We start from the raw sequence: 23,291 nt of genomic DNA on the forward strand, positions 1-23,291 counted from the left end.
GGAACATGCAGTAGGGATGGGAGGTGTAAACGCGTCATGTTTACCTCTGTGAAGAAGTTTACTCTGTGTAAAGATTGGCCCCGCTTTCTCCTTTTCCATGAGGCTGTGAGGACGATAACATGGTCTGAGATGTTGTATTATAATGGTCTCTTTACTAACCCACTCACAACGCTTTCTATTTACTCATTCGTAAGTCTTTTCTAACCTGTTCAAAAGTGCCCTATATCTAATAATACTGCATTCCCGTTTGATTCATTCATAACTCCTTCCTATAATGCGGCTTCATTCATTCATAAAACCGCGGTTTTGCAGTCTATTTATAAAATAGACTAAATTAAAATACCTACAAGTCATTCCTGCTTTTTCACACCTTCAACCCTTAACAGCTCTTGTTACAAGCAGTGTTTAGGCTTATTTCTACATCAAAAGCTAACTCTGAACGCAGTAATGTATTCAGAACAATACCATCCCATGCCATCTTGTCTCCATGAAAAATTATGATATTAATCAGTCCTTACCAACCACCTCTCGGGACCTGCACAGATACAGAGCATCAAATAGTTTCTCTGACTTGCAGCCACTGTCCCTTTAAGAAACTGACTATCTAGGCTACACTTCTGTGAAATTGCAGGAATAAATGAAACTCACGCTGGCAAATACTAAAGAAATCTCACGACCCAGCTGCAGTAAGCAGTTTAATATCCTTTATTCTTTTATTCAGTGCAGGTACAATGTCCAACTTATTTAGAGCATGCAGGCCTAGTATTTTTACTGACATTTGCTCGATTAAAAGACTAAAGGACTAACACCTGTTAATTCTGCAAGCAGACCACACAGACAATCTCAATCCCATTGGGAGTAGCAGCCAGCGTTTGTGTCCAATAGATAAAACAATGGGACACCATAGTGACGGAGTGTTAATCTCTGTAAGAACTGTGTGTAAAGAGGCTGCTGTAAGGACAGTATTTCAGGATTCCATCACCACCTCAAACTTGTGCAACTTGCAGTTGCTGAATAAAGAGGCTATTTTCGCCAGTCGCTGATTTTGGTCGCTATTTGAACACAATCCCACAACGGGTACAGAGAATACTCGCCCAGTGCTGAAGGTTGGACAGAAAGGAAAACTAAAGTTTCTGACAGCGGCTGACAATCTGAGTGGTGCTTGTGAGAAATGCCCGGAGCTATTTGGAAATTGTCAGGGTCTGGGTGACCCAATGATGTTGTGTAGGTCAGAGCCTGGGAACAAGTGGCAGGGTGGAGGGGGGAATGTGGACACAGGTTATGTCCCCACCATTGAGCTGGAGAGTACGGAAACTGACCTTTCCATCCAACATGGCCACTCTGATTAAACTGAAATTAATCTCATCCTATTTGCCAGAATTTGTACCATCTATCTCTCAAATCATGTATCCATCCAAATAACTTTGAAATATTATAATTGTCCCAGTCCCACCACTCCCTCCGGTAGCTCATCCCATACATGCATCACCTTCTGTGTGAAAAGGTTACCCCTTAGATCCCCCTTCCCCTCTCACCTTAAACCTATGCCCTCTAGTTTTGGACACCAAAGAGTCTGGTTCCATGCTGTACAGCTCTATGAATCTAGTGTAAGTGGCAATATTTTGGTGGTACACACTTGATGGGCCAAAGGGCCTTTTCTGTACTGTATGATTCTGTGATCAGAAAACTCCCGTAGGGTTCCACAAAAAGGATGCCTCTCTGTGCTTCATGATTTTATAAACCTCTGCAAGGTCACCTCTCAACCTCCTCCAATGAAAAGGTCCCAGACTATCCACCTAGATGTATTCAGTTATGATCTGTTGAATGCTGGTGCAGACTCGAAAGACCAAATGGCTTACTCCTGCTCCCAATTCTCACACTGTGTCCAGGACAGCAACAGACCATAAGAGATCGGAGCAGAAATTAGGCCATTCAGCCCGTCAGGTCTGCTCCACTATTCAATAATGGCTGATAAGTTTCTCCCTGAAAATGTGTTGCTGGAAAAGCGCAGCAGGTCAGGCAGCATCCAAGGAGCAGGAGAATCGACGTTTCGGGCATGAGCCCTTCTTCAGGAGGGCTTCCTGAAGAAGGGCTCATGCCCGAAACATCGATTCTCCTGCTCCTTGGATGCTGCCTGACCTGCTGCGCTTTTCCAGCAACACATTTTCAGCTCTGATCTCCAGCATCTGCAGTCCTCACTTTCTCCTCCTGCTAAGTTTCTCCACCCCATTTTCCCACTTTCTCCCCATAACCCTCGATCCCCTTGACACTCAGGAACATCTCCATCTCAGTCTTAAATATCCTCACTGACCTGGCCTCCACAGCCTTCTGTGACATCCACAGATTCACTGCTCTCTGGCTGAAGAAGTTCCTCCTTATCTCCATTCTAAAAGATCTTCCCTTTACTCGGGCGACGGTCTGTGTGGAGATTGCACATTCTCCCTGTGTCTGCATGGGTTTCCTCCCACAGACTAAAGATATGCAGGTTAGGTGAATTGATCATGTTAAATTGCCCATAGGTGTAAATATGAGGGAATGGGACCGGGCGGGTTACTCTTCGGAGGGTCGGTGTGGACAAGTTAGGCCAAAGGGCCAGTTTCCACACTGTCGGGAATCTAATCTAATCTACTCTAAGGTTGTGACCACTGGTTCTAGTCTCTCCTTTGAATGGAAACATCTTCCCAACTTCCACTCTGTTCAGGCCATTCAGTATTCTGTATGTCTCAATTAGATCCTCCCTGAGTGTGGGCCTGTTAATCAGCATGAATCAGACCCTTCAGGATGAGGTACAGTAGGGATTAGGTTCAGCAAAGTGAGAGTGGAGGGAGTGTGTGGATTGGAGATTTTTAACTTCTAGGGAATGAGAGAGGAAAGAGAGTTCACTCTAAATTAGAATTGATCAGATTAGGTGATGGGCTAAAGAGTGGTAGATGGAGTTTAATTTAGAGAAATGTGAGGTGTTGCATTTTGGTCAAGCAATCCAGGCAGGACTGACACAGTTAAGGGGAATGTTGCAGAAGAAAGAGACCTTGGAATGAAGGGTCATAGTTCCTTGAAAGTGGAGTTTATGGGTGAAAGCAAGAAAATAGTTTGAAGACGAGTTCAGAACAGTTACAGAGTCAGACAGCACAGAAACACACCCTTCAGTCCAACTAGTCCATGCTGACTGTGTTCTCAAACTAAACTTGTCCCACCTGCCAGTTTTTGGCCCATGTCCCTCTAAATCTTTCATATTCATGTAATTCTCCAAATGTCGTTGTAACCATACCTGCATCCACCACTTCCTCTTGACATTCATTCCACACACAAACCACTCAAAAAAAAAATGCTCCTCATGTCTTTTTTTTAAAATATATTTTGAATTCTTTTTAAAATCTTTCTCCTCTCATCTTAAGAATTTGCTCCCTAATGTTTAAACCCCCACCCTAAGGAAACGGCACCTGCCATTCCCCTCATCGATACTCCTCATGGTTTTTTAAACTTGTTTCAGGTCACCTCTCAACCTCCTGTGCTCCAGTGAAAAAGTCTCAGCCATCCACCGGGATGTAAGTATATTCATATCCAGTTATGATCTGTTCAATGCTGGTGCAGGCTTGAAAGACCAAATGGCCTACCCCTGCTCCCAATTCTCCCACTGTGTCCAGGACAGCAAGAGACCATAAGACACAGGAGCAGAAATTAGGCCCTTCAGCCCATCAGGTCTGTTCATACCATTCGATTGTGGCTGATCAGTTTCTCAAACCCATTCTCCGGCTTTCTCCCCATAACCCTCAATGTCCTTGATACGCAAGAACCTATCTAGCTCAGTCTTAAATATCCTCAGTGACCTGACCTGCACAGCATTAGTTGGCAATGGATTTCACGGATTCACCACTCATTGGCTGAAGGAGTCCCTCCTTATCTCCAGTCTAAAAGGTCTTCCCTTCATTCTAAGGCTGTGCCCTCGGGTCCTAGTCTCTCAGACCAATGGAAACATCTTCCCAATGTCCACTCAGTCCAGGCTGTTCAGGGTTCTGTATGTTTCAATTAGATCCCCTCTGAGTGTGGCCTGTTAATTATCTTGAACCAGATCCTTCAGGGTGAGGTACGGCAGGGATTAAGTTCAACAAAGCGAGAGTGGAAGGAGAGTGTGTCAGCTTCCAGGGAATGAGAGAGGAAAAAGAGTTAACTATCAATTAGAATTGATTGGATGGACCAATGGGCCGAGGACCGGCAGATGGAGTTTAATTTAGAGATATGTGAGGTTTGTATTTTGGTCAAGCAATCCAGGCATGACCAACACACTTAAGGAGCGTGTTGCAGAACAAAGAGACCTTGGAGTGCAGGTTCATAGTTCCTTGAAAGTGATAGTTAGGTAGGACAGTGTAGATAGGACAGTGAAGAAGGCATTTCCTATGCTTTCTTTCATTGATCAGAGCATTGAGTAAAGGAGTTGGGATATCATGTTGTGACTGTACAATACATTGGTTAGCCCACTTTTGGAAAGTTGCATGTAATTCTGGTCTCTGTCCTATAGAAGGAGGTTGTGAAATTTTGAAAGTGCTCGGAAAAGATTTGCAAGGCGGTTAGCAGATTTGGAGGGCTTAAGCTACAGGGAGAGGCTGAATAGGCCAGGGATAATTTTCCCTGGAGCATCGGAGGCTGAGGTTGAAGTTGAAGTTTATTGAAGTTTAAAGGTGCAGGAATTGGGTGAATACCCAAAGTCTTTTTCCCAGGGTAGGGGAGTCTGAACTAGAGGGGCAGAGGTTTAAGGTGAGTTTTAAGGGGAAAGGGACCTGAGGGGCAACATTTTCACAAAGACAGTGGTGCGTGATGGAAAGAGCTGCTGCAGGAAGTGGTGGAGGCTAATACAATGATCATACTTAAATGGCATCTGGATGGGTCCATGAATAGGAAGAGTTTAGAGGAATATGGGCCAAATGCTGGCAAATGGAACTAGATTAATTTTGGATATCTGATCAGCATGGATGATTTGGGCTGAAGGGTCTGTTTCCGCGCTGCATGACTCTAATCGTCTTTGGTGAAAGCAGAAGTGTGGTTGTGAAGACTGGACTTTCACAGCAGCTTTCAAAAATGTTTTGCCCTTCCTGTGAGCAGAAGAAGTTACAGTGAAATGTTTCCTTCGTTAGGCAGCAACCAAGTGAGTGAGTACATCTGGGATTTTGGTGGAAAGTGGGAATTCATTGCACTATTCTATCCAATAATTTCTGCTGGTGGTTGAGACGAGGCTGAGCAAGTCTATAGCCTTAAAACTTGTCCTTTAAATGTTTAGACTAAAATGTAATGTTGAATTATAGGACACACTTGCTGCACACTATAAAATAGACAGACAGGCAGGGAGGCTCGGGAAAAAAAGGGAGAACCCAAGTTATGCAGAAGATAACAACATCTGTTCTCACCAAGTGACAACAGGATGCTCAAAGGCAATTAAGAACACATCAGTGAATCTGTGTAAACAGGACACCGAGTGATAACATTCACGGCTGTTCCCTTATGAAATTCACGACTGTGATTGATTCTGACCCTGAAATGAAACTTGGTACTTTCAAAAGCTTTGTAATTGACGGTCAGGTCCTATCAAGTATAGCGGATTCTTATTACCCCTCTTTCCTAATTCCTGAAGAAGGGCTAATGCCCGAAACGTCGATTCTCCTGTTCCTTGGATGCTGCCTGACCTGCTGTGCTTTTCCAGCAACACATTTTCAGCTCTGATCTCCAGCATCTGCAGTCTTCACTTTCTCCTCTTATTACCACTTGCAAGTTAGGCAGACACAGAGGGAAAAACATCTTTTCTATTACAAGTCCCTGACTTGAGAGTTCAAAAGGACACTAAGAGAGAGAGACAGATAGAGAGACCATTTTAGTGCTGGGACTGCTGAAGCCAGTAGAAAATTAACTCTATGTGTTTATTTGCTATGGATTGAATTTAACTGTATGTTTGAGACTGATGATTTTGAGTAGCCATTACTGGTTATGAAATGCAAACTCTGTAAAAGATAATATTGATGAAGCTTTAACTTACTTGTTCTTCTTGCGCACCATTCTACAGACCTCACAGACTGCCCCACTGTCAATTCTAACTAATCAGATCTTATGTCATATTTGAATTTGAATCACAACCCTGAAAAGAAAGCATGTTTAATTTGAGACTAATGAATCAGTTTAAATGCAACTTTACGATAACATTTTAGCCTCGGGTACAAAATGATTCAGTGCTTAAGATACAAAGCAGGAATCTGCTCCCAGCTTAAAATTATTCTAAACCTAACATTGAAGAGATTGTGACACAATCGGTCGGGAAGCCATTTTATGGTCAAAAGTTTGCCCTCCTTACTAAGGAGCCATTTTGAAAAATAATTGTATCAGATATGTGAGCTATGCAAGGTTACCTTATGCCATCTCCCACTTAATTTAGACTGGTACTTCTTTATAGGAATTTATCTTGCCAGCAGATACCTAACTCGGCTGGATTTGTTTTTCCCACCTGACGGATAGCTCAAGGCCTGTAGGAGTGATCAGTCTCTCGCGCGCAGATCTGTCAATTCACTTTTCTTCCTTATGAATTATTGTCTTTTACTGTTATCTGTCTAATTAAGAACATGCAGTGCTTTTTGTAAACGTTTTGTATAAACGAAGCCTGTTTGAGACAGTACAGCAGAGTAGCCTGCCAGGGGTCTTGAAGAGCCGATATCCTACTCTCCTGGGTTATTAGAACCTAGTTAGTTTAGCTTCTCAGTATCAGTGTTATGCTTTAACAGTAATACTGTTGGTAAGTGACTAAAATTAAACTAAACTGTAAGAGGTTTTTTTATTCCAGACTTCCAAAGAGTACGATCTCTGGGACAAACCAAGAGAGGCTTACAGGTTGAATTCACAAGGAATTCCCAGGGCCATCTCAAATCTGTGCTTTAACAAGTTTATAAGGGGCATGGATAGGCTGAATACCCAAGGTCTTTTTCACAGGGTAGGGGAGTCCAGAACGAGAGAGGCATAGGTTTAAGGTGAGTGGGGAAAGGGATTTGAGGGGCAACCTTTTCACACAGAGGGTGATGCATGTCTGGAAAGAGCTGCCAGAGGAAGTGGCGGAGGCTGGTACAATGACAACATTTAAAAGGCACCTGGATGGGTACATGATTAGAGTCATACGGGCCAAATGCTGGCAAAAGGAACTCTATTAATTTGAGATATCTGGTCAGCACGACTAGTTGGACGCAACGGTTTGTTTCCATGCTGGAAGACTCTATTGTCTTCGGTGAAAGCAGAAGTGTGACTGTGAACACTTCTGGGAGTGTTTTGCCCTTACTGGGAGCGGAATAAGTTGCAATGAAATTTTTCATTTGTGAGACAGCAAATGAGTGAGTACATCCAGGATTTTGGTGGAAAGTGGGAATTCATTGCATGGTGGGGATGAAGCACTACTCTATCCAGTCATTTCTGCTGGTGGCTGTGACTAGGCTTCAAGATTAGGGGAAATAGATTTAGGACAGAGATGAGGAGGAATTGCTTTTCCTGGAGACTAGTGAATCTATGGAATTGTCTGCCCAAGGAAGCAGGAGAGGCAGCTTCATTAAGTATGTTCAAGACACAGTTGGATGGGTTTTTGTACGGTAGGGGAATAACACAGGGAGGAGAAGCTGAGACGATGTAAAGATCAGCCATGATCTTAATGAATGGTGGAGCACGCTGGATGGGCCAAATCGCCGCCTCCTGCTTCTATTACTATGAAACTATAACTCTGCATTTCCCATGGCTAACCCACCTTACCTGCATATCCTTGGACACAATGGGCAATTTAGCATAGCCAATTATATCAAGGCAAGTTAGCAATGTAGTGATGTGGAAAATGTACATCAGAGAACAATAGAAACGGACAAGGAGAGGAAATGTCCCAGCAATCAAAACTGGTTTTAAAGATCACAAAAATTCAAACCGAAAACGGCACATCAGAACGTGTGCTGCATTGTCACAAAAGTGAATGAATTGACTGCACACATTGAAGAGAATAATTATGATCTGTTACTCCTTGCAGAGACATAGCTTCAGGATAATAAGGATTGGGTCCTAAATATCGCGGGGTAGTCAAATGGGAAGCTTGGTAAAGGAAGAGGGTTGGCACTGCTAATCAAAGCACTGATCGCGGGGTAGTCTGGTGTCAGCTCAGGTTTCAGATCCTGATTTTTCTGTCCTCCGTTGAATTCTCTGTTCCCACAGAGTAAGAGGTCGGTTTGTTCTCAGCTCTGCTGGATTTCTGCTAAAGCTTTCACCCAACCCCCACCATCTTCTGGAACAATAAAACATTCAATTGACATCCAACTCACAATCTCCCAGCCTGACAACCATCCAGACCCAGGGTGTAGTCACAGCAGGGAATCAAACAAGAAAAATGAAACAAAATCATAAATAAATAGGCGCTTGTGCTTAATATTTGTTCATGAGGAAGTAAACCAGAAATAGGTTTCTCCCAGGATTATTACAGTGCCCTACTGGAGGAATTATGTAACCCTTACATCTAAATATTAGTACCCAGCTATGATTTACAACATTTACACCAACAGAAATAAAGCATCTGTTGTCAAATAGACATAGAGATATTCAGCACAGAAATAGACTTTTTCTCTATCTCTCTCTCTCACACACACACAAACACACACACACACACACACACACGAGGGTGATTTTGTATTTGCAGCATGATGTTTGCAGATACATTCCACTGTACTCAAAAACTGCACAATCTGCAGGCAGTCAATACATGTAATATCTTGTAACTTCCACTTCGATAATAGATAATGGGTCCACTACTTGACCTGGATGTGAGCATATGAAGTATAGGTAGTAAGTTTGCTGATGACACCAAACTTGGAGGTGTAGTGGACAGTGAAGATTACCTCAGATTACAATGGGATCTTAATCAGATGAGCCAATGGGCTGAGAAGTGTCAAATGGAGTTTAATTTAGATTCTTTGAGGTGCTGTATTTTGGGAAAGCAAATCTTGGCAGGACTTTATACTTAATGGTAAGGTCCGAGGGAGTGTTGCTGAACAAAGAGACCTTGGAGTGCAGGTTCATAGCTCCTTGAAGGTGGAGTCGCAGGTAAATAGGATACTGAAGGCAGCGTTTGGTATGCTTTCCTTTAGTGGTCAGAGTATGGAGTACAGGAGTTGGGAGGTCATGTTGCAGCTGTACAGGACATTGGTTAGGCCACTGTTGGAATATTGCAAGCAATTCTGGTCTCCTTCCTAACAGAAAGATGTTGTGAAAGTTGAAAGGGTTCAGAAAACATTTACAAGAATGTTGCCAAGGTTGGAGGACTTGAGGTATAGGGAAGGGCTGAATAGGCTAGGGCTATTCCTTGGAGTACCGGAGGCTGAGGGGTGACCATATAGAGATTCATAAAATTATGAGGGGCATCAATAGGATAAATAGACAAAGTCTTTTCCCTGGCATTGGGGAGTCCAGAACTAGAGGGCATCGGTTTAGGGTGAGAGGGGAAAGATATATAAAAAAAAGAGACCTAAAGTGCAACTTTTTCACACAGAGGGTGGTACGTATATGGAATGAGCTGCCAGAGGAAGTGGTGAAGGCTGGTACAATTGCAACATTTAAAAGGCGACTGGAGGGATATGGGCCACGTGCTGGCAGATGGGACTAGATTGGGTTGGGATATCAGGTCGGCATGGCCGGGTTGGACCGAAAGGTCTGTTTCCGTGTTATACATCTCTATGACTCTATAACCAGTCTAACTGAAGATTGAAAAACAGACAGACTCTGACCTCACACCTTTAATGCATTCTCTGAGCTGAGATGTCACCTTTTGTTATGAAAACCTTAGGCTATCTTGAAGGTGCCTTACAGGAAGTTCTGGAATTTACATAATGATACCTGCAACCTATTCTAATATATGAAAGACTTAACAATCCAAGTTTGTTCAATATATCATTTCAGTGGGAGGACACTGTAATGTTTTTCCATAAATTCTGTGCCTTATGATCTTATTCTCCACAACTACCTGAAGAAGCAGTGCTAGTGTTTCCTAATAAACTGTTGGACTTTAACATAGTGTTGTGTGATTTTTAACATTGTGCAGATTAGGGTGGATTGACCACACTAAATTACCCATAGTGCCCAGGGTTGTGCAGGTTAGGTGTATTAGATTAGATTACATTACAGTGTGGAAACAGGCCCTTCGGCCCAACAAGTCTACACTGACCCGCCGAAATGCAACCCACCCATACCCTACACTTACCTCTTACCTAACACTACAGGCAATTTAGCATGGCCAATTCACCTTGACCTGCACATCTTTGGACTGTGGGAGGAAACCGGAGCACCCGGAGGAAACCCACGCAGACACGGGGAGAATGTGCAAACTCCACACAGTCAGTCGCCTGAGGCGGGAATTGAACCCGGGTCTCAGGCGCTGTGAGGCAATAGTGCTAACCACTGTGCCGCCGTGCCGCCCACCAAGCTAGAGGAGGGTGGGGGTGGAGAGAAAGGAGCACGGAGTACAATAGGGTGGTGAATTGAGTGGCAAACTTCTGGAGTATAATTCCTTGCGGAGAGACTTTGTACCCTTCCTTTTAAATTTTTTAAGGGAACAGGCAAACCAAGTTATTCCGAATGGTCCATCAACTCCTGCAAAAACATCCTCTGTCAAGGGACTAAAATCTGCCTGGTACCATCGCGATTGGAATGAAAGTAACCAGAGAGAGACAAAGGGCAGTAACACTGAAACACATAAAGGGACTAGAGTACAGTTATTCCTCGACTCTCCGAATAGTCCCTTTAACTTGGGCAGTTCTCCCTCATCCAATGGTGGTATTTTCTTTTCAAAATCGAACAGCGACTTTAACAGTATTGACTCTCCTGTCAGTCCAGACTTCGGCAGTGGCACTACATCACGCTATGGTGAACGGCGGTCAGCTCAGAGGGCCAACCTTGGGCAGTTCATCGTCCAAGGCCCTGAAAGCCAATCTCAGCGCCGCGCCAAGAAGAAAAAAGTGCTAGTCAGTGGCCGCCATGTAGTCAAGGAATCGGCAAAGAGCCCAGTTGAAGATGATGCTGGAACTTGGAATGGCAATTAGAGGAGGATAGAGTTTGTTAATATGAGTCCGTCTGCAGCCCAGTTAAATACAAATAACTTGGAAGAATTTCCACCAGTGGATGCAGTAACTTCTGGATGCAAAACAAAGCCATTAGTCAGGGCTACATGCAGAGCAATAGGGGTAGGGGAATGGGTGTGAGTGGGTTCGGCGGGTAGGTGTGGAGTCTTTGGGCCGAGTAGCCTGTTTCTACACTGTGGGGATTCTCTGAAGGGGAAGAAATTTTTACCAACTGTGCAGGGCAGTGCAGGCGCAGTGCGGGGCCCGCTGTTGGCCTTGCCCCCCCCCCCCCCCCCCCCATTCCAATTGTTGACGTCACAATGGCCCTGTCAATTTCAGAGTGAAACTTGCTCCCTCTGGACAACTCTTCTTCCTGGGAGGGACAGCGAGAGGGAAATCTGTTCACTTGAAGCAACTAGAGTTAATCCAGAGAGGGAGCAAATTCAGGTATGTGTTTTAATTACCCGGGTGAGGAGGGACAGAAGGATAGAGATTGGGAAGGAGGTGGAGTAAATCACTTTTCTGTTTTTACTTTATCTTTTCCTTTCTACCCTGGACTGACGGTCATAGAGTCATAGAGACGTACAGCATGGAAACAGACCCTTCTGTCCAACCCACCCATGCCGACCAGATATCCCAACCCAATCTAGTCCCACCTGCCAGCACCCGGCCCATAGCCCTCCAAACCCTTCCTATTCATATACCCATCCAAATGCCTCAAATGTTGCAATTGTACCAGCCTCCACCACATCCTCTGGCAGCTCATTCCATACACGTACCACCCTCTGCATGAAAAGGTTGCCCCTTAGGTCTCTTTTATATCTTTCCCCTCTCACCCTAAACCTATGCCCCTCTAGTTCTGGACTCCCCGACCACAGGGAAAATACTTTGCCTATTTATCCTATCCATGCCCTTCATAATTTTGTAAACCTCTATAAGGTCACCCCCAGCCTCTGATGCTCCAGGGAAAACAGCCCCAGCCTGTTCAGCCTCTCCCTATAACTCAAATCCTCCAACCCTGGCAACATCCTTGTAAATCTTTTCTGAACCCTTTCAAGTTTCACAACATCTTTCCGATAGGAAGGAGACCAGAACTGCACGCAATACTCCAACAGTGGCCTAACCAATGTCCTGTACGCAGCAACATGACCTCCCAACTCCTGTTCTCAATACTCTGACCAATAAAGGAAAGCATGCCAAACACCTCCTTCATTATCCTATCTACCTGCGACTCCACTTTCAAGGAGCTATAAACCTGCACTCCAAGGTCTCTTTGTTCAGCAACACTCCCTCGGACCTTACCATTCAGTGTATAAGTCCTGCTAAGATTTGCTTTCCCAAAATGCAGCACCTCGCATTTATCTGAATTAAACTCCATCTGCCACTTCTCAGCCCATTGGCCCATCCGGTCATGATCCTGTTGTAATCTGAGGTAACCTTCTTTGCTGTCCACTACACCTCCTCCAATTTTGGTGTCATCTGCAAACTTACTAACTGTATCTCTTATGCTCGCATCCAAATCATTTATGTAAATGACAAAACGTAGAGGGCCCAGCACCGATCCTTGTAGCACTCCACTGGTCACAGACCTCCAGTCTGAAAAACAACCCTCCACCACCACCCTCTGTCTTCTACCTTTGAGCCAGTTCTGTATCCAAATGGCTAGTTCTCCCTGAATTCCATGAGCTCTAACCTTGCTAATCAGTCTCCCATGGGGAATGAGATCCTGAGCCCAGCGTTGTTCAGATAACCTTTATTGTGACCCAACTTTGTTACAGCCTCAGATCCCCCTAGCAAAAAGACGTAGAAAAAGTAGCTGCTTATTAAATAACTCAAGGTCACGCCCACACCCCCACCTCAACTCACCTCACCTCACTTTCTTTACTATTGGTCAGCATAGAGTTGTCCCTTTGTAATTGGATCCTTGGTACAGCCTTAACCCGGAGCAATTCACTCAACAATTTCAACCCGTACCCTGTCTCCAAGTAAGTTTCTCCCCACTCATTTGCCAGGGGGTGCAGTGTAGAGTCAACCAGACTGCTGTGGGTTTGCAGTCACATGTAGGCCAGCCCGGGTAAAGGATGCAGCTGGAACGACTGAGTGAATCCGTTTCCTTCCATTAAAAGGACGTGAACAAATCAGATGGGGTTTTCCCTGTAGTGGAAATTAAATCGACTTGACTCAATGCAAAGAGCACTGAAACACTGTACAGATGCTTGCCTTATAGCGTTCCTTATCACACTCTCAAGGGCAAAGACTGAGGGAAACCCAAGTTGTTATCCTCTTATCCCCTGGTCCCAGACATAACAGTTCTTCAGCTTTCGCTGAGTTCGACTATTGCAAGGTCATGTTGAATGTTTACAGAATTCAAACAGAGATAAGCTAACGGCAAACCTTCATCAAAGCAGCATTTACAAAGCTCAGTACAGCATTGAATTAAGGAAAAGCATTCTCTTTAAATTTCACAGTAAATGGATAATTAATTTCACAGTAAATGGATAATTTTCCATTACACCCCTCCCCCCAAAAGATTTTTTTTGTTAGATTCTGAACTCCAGGTTTCTAACCAAGTTTGAATTCTGCCATCTGCTGCCATGGGATTCAAATCTGGGAATCCCCCGAACTGGGTTGATAGTCCAGTCGATAATTGTACTCGACCGTCGCACTTTTAATCCCCCTGCAATGGCATGTGAACTTGTTGGTGCCTCACCAGATTGGAGGAATTGCTGAAGGCCTTCCCGCACTCGGGGCAGGTGAAGAGCCTCTCCCCCGTGTGAACCCACCGGTGGGTCAGCAGGTTGTAGGAACTGCTGCAGACCTTCCCACAGATGGGGCAGGAGAACGGCCTCTCCCCCGTGTGGCTGCACCAATGAGTCTCCAGGACAGATGGGAAACAGAAACCTTTCCCACAGTCACTACAGTTCCACAGTTTCTCCACAGGGCAGGATTCCTTGGGTTTCTCCATGTCAGGTGCACACAAACGTGTGTACAGACTCTCCTGGCTGTGAATTCCTCTTCCCACACCATATAGCTGCTACACGCTCCACGCTCAGCACGCTGCAACAGTAGGGTCACTCACCCAGACCCACTGATGCTGAAAACATACTCAAACAGGAACCAAAACGCTTTGCTCCTTCTCACAGAATCATAGTTGAAAATTGTTGCGATCCTGATGGATTGAGTGACTGTCAGATATTGACGTGAAAGTGAGGACTGCAGACGCGGGAGAGTCAGTGTTGAAAAGTGCGGTGCTGGAAAAGCACAGCAGGTCAGGCAGCATCCAAGGAGCAGGAGAGTCAACATTTCAGGCATAAGGCCTTCATCTGTTCATTTTGAAACTTCTGTCTTCAGATCTTCAAATACTCTGGAAAAAGAGATTACAAAAGTCATCATTGTCAGTCCAGGGTGGAAATTCAGAACAAGCAATTCTACTTTCTGCAGAATATTATTTTCTTTTGTTACTCACAAAATTGAAAGCATCATCCCACACTCACTCTCCCCCCCCCTTCTGTTCTCACTCCACTCTAACTAATTCTCCTGAAGGTACTGATTCAGGATCTTACTGGGGCAGAAAAGCAAAAACATCAAGACTGACATCTCTCTGAATTTTGGATAATTCCACCTGAAAATTAATATCTTTCACAACATTGGGATACTGCGGAGAGTGAGCAGGTCTGATTTGGGGGAACAAAAATAAAGTGTGTCAATTCAGGGTGAACCTGCACTGCAACTTCTTGAGGAAGAAGCAGATACAAAATGGTTAACGACCCCAGGAAGCAGGGAGCAAAATGAGACATCAAGGCATTAACACCAACACACTTCAGTCAAGCTCTTCTGCTCCCAGTAAGGGCAAAACATCCATGAAAGCTGCTCTGAAAGTCCAGTCTTCAAAACCACACTTCTGCTTAAATGGAAGACAATGAGGGTCATACAGCACGGAAACAGACCCTTTGGCCCAACTTGTCTGAGCTGACCAGATATCCTGAATTAATCTAGTCACATTTGCCATCACTTGGCCCCTATATGGGCCGTGTGTTGGCTATCTGGTCGGCAAAGGTTGGACCGAAGGGTCTGTTTCCGTGCTGCACATCTCTATGACTCCATCGCTTGCCCCTTATCGGTCTGAACCCTTTGCATTCATATGCCAATCAAGATACCTTTTAACTGTTGTAATTGTACCAGCCCCCATCACTTCCTCTGGCAGATCATTCCATGCATGCATCATCCTCTCCGTGAAAAAGTTGCCTCTGAGATGTCTTTGACATCTCTTCCCCCACCCCCCCCACCTCCCCCAGAACCTATTACCCTCTAGTTCTGTACTTCCCTATCCATGCCCCTCATGCTTTCATAAAAAGTCTGTAATGTCACCCTTCAGAATCTGGGGCTATAGGGAAAACAGCCCCACCCCATCCTTCCGTCCCTCTTCACCCGGGTAATTAAGACACATAGGAGAAAGTGAGGACTGCAGATGCTGGAGATCAGAGCTGAAAATGTGTTGCTGGAAAAGCGCAGCCCGAAACGTTGATTCTCCTGCTCCTTGGATGCTGCCTGACCTGCTGCGTTTTTCCAGCAACACATTTTCAGCTCAATTAAGACACATACCTGAGTTTACAGAGTCTGCTCCCTCCCTGGATTCACTCCAGTTTCTGCAAGTGAATAGATTTCCCCCCCCCTCCCACGCAGGACGAAGAGTTGCCCAGAGGGAGAGAGTTTCACTCAAACTGACAGGGCCACTTCCGCGTTGTGACGCCATCAACGGGGGGAGTCCAGGAGACAGGGTGTGAGAAAGGGGCGGGGCGTGAGAAAGGGGCGGGGCTCGGCCGGCAGTGGGACCACGCACTGACTCTGCTCCAGCCGACTGGCTCTCACGCACTGCGCCTGCGCGGCTTTGCAAAGCTTGCAGATATCCCTTCCCTCCACAACATCCCCAGCGTGGAAGCAGGCCACTCGGTCCAACGAGACTACACCGACCCTCCCAAGGGTAACTCACCCACACCCATTCCCCTACCCCTATTGCTCTACATTTAGCCCCCGACTAATACAGCTAACCTGCACATCCCAGGGCACTATGGGTAACCTGGTTTCCAACATCAGCACTCATTGTTTTTAACCGTAATTTAGCACTACCAATCCACCCTAACTTGCACATCCCTGGGAAGTATGGGTAACTTTGCATAGCAAGTTCCTCCCCCCACCCCCCCTTACCTGGATAAAGTTAAAAATCACACAATACCAGGCTATAGACCAACAGGTTTATTTGGAAGCACTAGCATTTGGAGCGCTGCCCCTTCATCAGGTGGTTGTGGAGAATAAGATCATAAGGCACAGAATTTATGGAAAATCATGACAATGTCCTGGCACTGAAACGATATATTGAACCAACCTGGATTGTTAAGTCTTTCATCTTTTAGAATGGGGGTTGCAGGTATCATTAATATGCAAATCCCAGAACTTCCTATATGGCACCTTCTCAAGATAACAAAGTTTTTATAACAAAAAGTGACATTTCAGCTCAGCTGTGCAAATATAATTCTGTAAATGCACGTTCACTCCCATGGACTTGTGTGTGTGTGTGGGGGGGGGTGGGGGGGAGGGGAGGGAGGTGGGGGGGGGAGTGGGGGGGAGGGAGGGTGGGTGGGATGTATGCACGAGAGAGAAAAAAATGTCTATTTCCATTCTCAAAATCTGTCTATTTGAGAACAGATGCCTTACGTCTGTTGGTGCAAGTATTGTTGTAAATCATAGCTGGGTACTAATAGTTAGATGTAAGGGAGAGAGAATTCTCAAATAGGGCAGTATAAGAATCCTGGGAGATCCCCATTTCTGGTTTACTTCCTAATGAAAAAACATTAAACATGAGCACCTATTGAGTTCAAATTTGATTTCATTTTTCTTACTTGATTCCCTACTATGACTACGCTGTGTCTGGGATGGTTGACAGGCTGGGAGATTGTGGGTTGGGGCTTGATTGACTGAATGCTTTATTGTTCTGGAAGGTGAAAAAGGGAGGTCAAAGCTTCAGCAGAGCTGAGAACAGACAGATATCATACTCTGAGAACAGAGAGATCAGAGGGATCTGAAATCCGAGCTGACACCAGACTACCCTGTGATCAGTGCTTTGATTAGAAGTGTCAACCCTTCACCTTTACTGAGCTTCCCATTTGACGACACCCTCAATATTCAGGATCCAATCCTAGTCATCCTGAAGCCATGTCTCTGTAAGGAGTCTCAGATATAATTATTCGCTTCAATCTGTACAGTCAATTCATTCACTTTTGTTACAATGCAGCACACATTCAGACACCGTTTTTAGTTTCAATTTTTGTTTAGAATTCAGTTTTGATTGCTGGTATATTTACTCTCTTTGTCTCTTTCTATCATTCTCTGACGTCCATTTTCCACATCACTACATTGCCAATCCAAAGGCCGGTGAGCAATGCTAAATTGCCCATAATGTCAAGGGATGTGCAAGTTAGGTGGGTTAGCCATGAGAAATACAGGGTTATAGTTTTGCGGTTACAGAAGTAGGAGTAGGCCATTTGGCCCGTCCTGCCTGCTCTGCCATTCATTAAGATCATGGCTGATCCATCCATCATCTCAGCTCCTCCTCCCTGCATTATCCCATCTACCCCTAATTCCACTACCATTGCAAAACCCCATCCAACTGTGTCCTGAATATGCTTAATGAAGCTGCCTCTACTGCTTCCTTCGGCAGAGAATTCCATGGATTCACTACTCTCAAGGAAAAGCAGTTCCACCTCATCTCTGTCCTAAATCTTCTACTCCTAATATTGAGGCTTGGTTTCATTCAGCAGCAGAAATGACTGAATAGGGTAGGGCTTCATCCCACAGTGCAATGAATTCCCATTTTCCACCAAAACCTCGGATGCACTCACTCACTCAGAGCCTCTCCCTGTAGCTCAAACCCTTCAACTCTGACAGCAGCCTTGTAAAGCCTCTCTTCCTTTAAAATGGCTTGCAGGTTTTTGTTCATTAATATGTAAATCCCAGAATTTACTTTTAGTCACATTATCGAAATAACTTAAGGTTTTATTAAAAAGAGGTGACATCTCGGCTCAGACAATGCATGAAAGGTGTGAGGTTTGAGTCTGTCTGTATCTCAATCAAGAATCAGACTGGTTCTATTTCCTAAGCAGCAATTTCTAAATGGATTGACTGCCTGCAGATTGTGCGCTTTTTGAGCAAAATAGAATGTATTTGCAAATGCAAATTCACCCCATAGACTTATGTATGAGTATGTGCAAGAGACTGTGTGTTTGCGAATGTGCATGCTTGGTAAGGTGTGTGTGATGGAATCTCAGCCGGTGAATGTGTGCATTTGTGTTTGAGTGTGTATGGGAGAGGGTCTGCATAAGCATGAGAGGGCATGTGTAATGTTGTGGGGTCACATTAGTGTGACATGAACCCAAGATCCCTGTTGAGGCCATTCTCATGGGTTATGAACTTGGCTATCAGCCCCTGCTTGGCCACTAGAAATGATGAAGCAGTTACACAACACACATTGGAGAGGGCAGGGTGGATTTATCTTTGAATTTGCAGAAGGTGGGAGGCTTTGGACGCTGTGATCCAGGGCAAACACGTTGCTGGAGGATGTTTGGCTCAGAGAGATGGAGCTGGAGCCCAGGCTGAAGATATGTTGGGGGGCAAATGGGGAAGTTAGCTGGATACTTTATTCTGGGAGATGGTCATTCCCCTCCAGACAGAGCATTCTGATTAAGTCAGTGGACAGGGTCAGTAGGGCGACAGTAGATGGCATTTGTGTCTGTCTGACACCAGGATTCGAGAACCAATGTGCTCAGGGCTGGAGAAATGGGAAAGGGAGGTTGCAGCGGGTGTGACGCAACAATGTCAGGAGGAGACAGCTTCTGCTGAGGGTGTATGAGAAGTTAGAAGATACAAAAACAAAACAACCTCAAAGCTCTGCGCAGCACAGTGACTCAGTGGTTAGCACTGCTGCCTCACAGCGCCAAAGTCCCCCCATTGATTCCAATCTCTGGTGACTGTATATGTGGACAGATGTCTCAGTTGTATCTGTTTGGGTTACTCCTGGTGCTCCGGTTTCCTCCCACAGTCCAAAGATTTGCAGTTTTGGGTGGATCGGCCCTGCTAAAGTGTCCAAGGGTGTGCAAGTTAGGATGGCTTAGCCATGGGGAATTGCAGGGCGGTAGGGTAAGCTGGTGGGTCTTGCAATGCTACTCTGAAGGTCAGTGTGGATTCGATGGGCTGAATGGCCTGCAAAGTTTATGTGATTCTACCGTTTTAGTGACATGTAAATTGAGAAATGATTGCCCCAAGTCTGCTATGGGAAGAGTGGGTTCCAGTAAGTGGGACACTGACACTGGTCCTGGGAAAGATGGGACTTGTGCTGTCTCTGCCCCCACCCACTGTTCCACTTCCATTCCTCTAACCCCCATTCTCTCTCCCTCCTCCCCTCTGCTCCCATTATCCCCCACCCTCTGTCCCCACTAGTCTTTCTCTTCTTCCCCCCCACTGTCTGTCCCCATGTCCATTTTTTTTCTCTCTCTCTCCCCTCACCCTCTGCCTCCCTGTGCATTCTCTGCCTGTTCTCCCCTTACCCCAATCCTGTCCTTTCTTATGCCTTAAGCCCTCTTTGATGGCTCTTCTAAGAAGAGAGAGACAGAAAATAGCTAGCAGCACGGTGGCTGAGTGGTTAGCACTGCTGCCTCACAGTATCAGGGGCCCAGGTTCGATTCCAGCTTGGGTGACTTTCTGGGTGGAGTTTGCACATTCTTCCTGTGTCTGTGTGGGTTTCCTCCGGGTGCTCTGGTTTCCTCCCACAGTCCAAAGATGTGTAGGCCAGGTGAATTGGCCATGCTAAATTGCCCATAGAACACTATGGTGCATTAGTCAGGGGGAAATGAGTCTGGGTGGATTACTCTTCGGAGGGTCAGTGTGGACCTGTTAGGCCTAAGGGCCTGTTTCCATGCTGTAGGGAATCTAATCTAATAACTCTACTTGGTAGATGAGGGTGCACAAGAAATGGCTAATCTTTAAAATTAAGAATAGCTGAAATAATAGTATTCAGACATATCATGAAAGTCTGAAAACACATCAATTTTGTTAAAGAAAAGCTGTGGACATCTTTCTGAAACTTGAATTGAAATATACTTAGTTAGGCTACAGTTGAGGACAGGCTGTTCAGGGTGAATTCCTAGTCTTGTGAAATTGGTTTTGACTCGTAGAAATAGAACCATTGAGTTGTAGAGCACAAAAACACCCTTCAGTATTAATCTAGTCGTATTTGTCAGCACTTTGCTCATCATATCCCTCTAAACCTTCCTATTCATATACCTATCCAGATGCCTATTAAATGTTGTAATTCTACCGGCCTCCTCTGGCAGCTCATTCAGTACACACACCAACCTATATGTGAAAAGATTGCCCCCTTAGGTCCCTTTTAAATCTTTTCCCCGCTCATCCGAAAATAATGCCCCCTTGTACTGGACTCCCCCGCCTCAGGGATAAGACCTTTATCTGTTTGACCTATCCATGCCTGTCATGATCTTATAAACGAGGAGAAAGTGAGGACTGCAGACACTGGAGATCAGAGCTGAAAATGTGTTGCTGGAAAAGCGCAGCAGGTCAGGCAGCATCCAAGGAGCAGGAGAATCGACGTTTTGGGCAAAAGCCCTTCTTCAGGAATGAGGAAAGGTAGGGAGGAGGGACTTGGGGGAGGGGTGTTGGAAATGCGATAGGTGGAAGGAGGTCAAGGTGAGGGTGATAGGCCAGAGTGGGGGTGGGGGCAGAGAGGTCAGGAAGAAGATTGCAGGTTAGGAAGGCGGTGCTGAGTTCGAGGGATTTGACTGAGACAAGGTGGGGGGAGGGGAAATGAGGAAACTGGAGAAATCTGAGTTCATCCCTTGTGGTTGGAGGGTTCCTAGGCGGAAGATGAAGCGTTCTTCCTCCAACCGTCGTGTTGCTATGGTCTGGCGGTGGAGGAGTCCAAGGCAGTTAACATCAGTGAATCTGTGTAAACAAGACACCGACTGATGATATTCATGGCTGTGGCCTTGTGAAATTAATGACAGTGTTTGATTCTGACCTTGAAACAAAACCTTGTAAGTGATAGTCAGGGCCTATCATTTATAATTCTTATTACCCTTTGCAAGCTAGGCAGACAGAGGGAAAAACATCGTTTCTGTTACAAGTCCCTAACTCGAGAGTTCAAAAGTACAAGAGAGAGAGACAGAGAGCCTTTTAGTACAGGGACTGCCGAATCCAACGGAAAATTAACTTTTTGTGCTTACTTGTTATGGATTGAACTTAATTGCGTTTTTGAGACTTTATGATGATTGAGTAGCCATTACTGGTTATGAAATGCAAACTCTGTAAACTCTGTAAAAAGTAATATTGATGAAGCTTTAACTAACTTGCTGTTCTTGCAGACCTTACAGACTGCCCCACTGTTAATGTTAATTAATCAGATTGTACATCTTATTTGAATTTGAATCACAACCCTGAAAAGAAAGCATGTTTAATTCAAGTCCATTGATTCAATTTAAATGCAACCTTAAGGTAACACCTCAGCCTCCGGTACAGAATGATTCAGATAAAAGGCAGGAGTCTGCTCCGAGCTTAGAATAATTGTTAACCTAACATTGAAGAGATTCTGACAAAATCTGTCAGGAAGCCATTTTATGGTCAAAGGTTTGCCCTCCTTCCAAGAAGCCATTTTCTGTTTCCATGCTGTACATCTCTATGACTCTATAATTGTATCTGACATGTCAGCTGTGCAAGGTTACAGAGAGTCATAGAGATGTACAGCATGGAAACAGACCCTTCGGTCCAACCTGTCCATGCCAACCAGATATCCCAACCCAATCTCGTCCCACCTGCCAGCACCCGGCCCATATCCCTCCAAACCCTTCCTATTCATATACCGATCCAAATGCCTCTTAAATGTTGCAATTGTACCAGCATCCACCACTTCCTCTGGCAGCTCATTCCATACACGTACCACCCTCTGCGTGAAAAGGTTGCCCCTTAGGTCTCTTTTATATCTTTCCCCTCTCACCCTAAACCTATGCCCTCTAGTTCTGGACTCCCCGACCGCCGGGAAAAGACTTTGCCTATTTACCCTATCCATGCCCCTTATAATTTTGTAAACTTCTATAGGGTCACCCCTCAGCCTCCGACGCTCCAGGGAAAATAGTCCCAGCGTGTTCATCCTCTGCCTATAGCTCAAATCCTCCAGCCTTGGCAACATCGTTGTAAATTTTTTCTGAACCCTTTCAAGTTTCACATCTTTTCAATAGGAAGGAGACCAGAACTGCAGAAAATATTTCAACAGTGGCCTCACCAATGTCCTGTACAGCGGCAACATGACCTCCCAACTCCTGTACTCAATACTCTGACCAATAAAGGAAAGCATACCAAACGCCGCCTTCACTATCCTATCTACCTGCGACTCCACCTTCAAGGAGCTATGAACCTGCACTCCAAGGTCTTTTTGTTCAGCAACACTCCCTAGGACCTTACCATTAAGTGTATAAGTCCTCCTTGCTTTACCAAAGTGCAGCGCCTCGCATTTATTGGAATTAAACTCCATCTACCACTTCTCAGCCCATTGACCCATCTGGTCAAGATCCTCTTGTAATCTGAGGTAACCCTCTTCACTGTCCACTACACCTCCAATTTTGGTATCACCTACAAACTTACTAACTGTACCTCTTAGGCTCACATCCAAATCATTTATGTAAATGACAAAAAGTAGAGGACCCAGCACCGATCCTTGTGGTACTCCACTGGTCACAGACCTCCAGTCTGAAAAACAACCCTCCAGTACTACCCTCTGTCTTCTACCATTGAGCCAGGTCTGTATCCAAATGGCTAGTGCTCCCTGTATTCCATGAGATCTAATCAGTCTCCCATGGGGAACCTTGTCGAACGTCTTACTGAAGTCCATATAGATCACATCTACTGCTCTGCCCTCATCAATCTTCTTTGTTACATCTTCAAAAAACTCAATCAAAGTTGTGAGACATGATTTCCCATGCACAAAGGCATGTTGACTATCCATAATCAGTCCTCGCCTTTCCAAATACATGTACACCCTATCCCTCAGGATTCCCTCCAACAACTTGCCCACCACCGAGGTCAGGCTCACCGGTCTATAGTTCCCTGGCTTGTCTTTACTGCCCTTCTTAA

At 45.1% G+C, this 23,291-nt stretch overlaps 1 protein-coding gene across 1 annotated transcript in view; it reads left to right on the plus strand.

Moving 5' to 3' along the window:
* The window catches only part of LOC140460148 (uncharacterized), a 69,557-nt gene that overhangs the window by 30,350 nt on the left and 15,916 nt on the right, over positions 1-23,291 (plus strand). The window contains 1 exon segment of the mRNA XM_072554544.1: positions 10,595-11,036. Coding sequence (XP_072410645.1) covers positions 10,595-11,036 — 442 coding nt within the window.

This window comes from Chiloscyllium punctatum, chromosome 36 (genome assembly GCF_047496795.1).
Source record: "Chiloscyllium punctatum isolate Juve2018m chromosome 36, sChiPun1.3, whole genome shotgun sequence".
Lineage (NCBI taxonomy): Eukaryota > Metazoa > Chordata > Chondrichthyes > Orectolobiformes > Hemiscylliidae > Chiloscyllium > Chiloscyllium punctatum.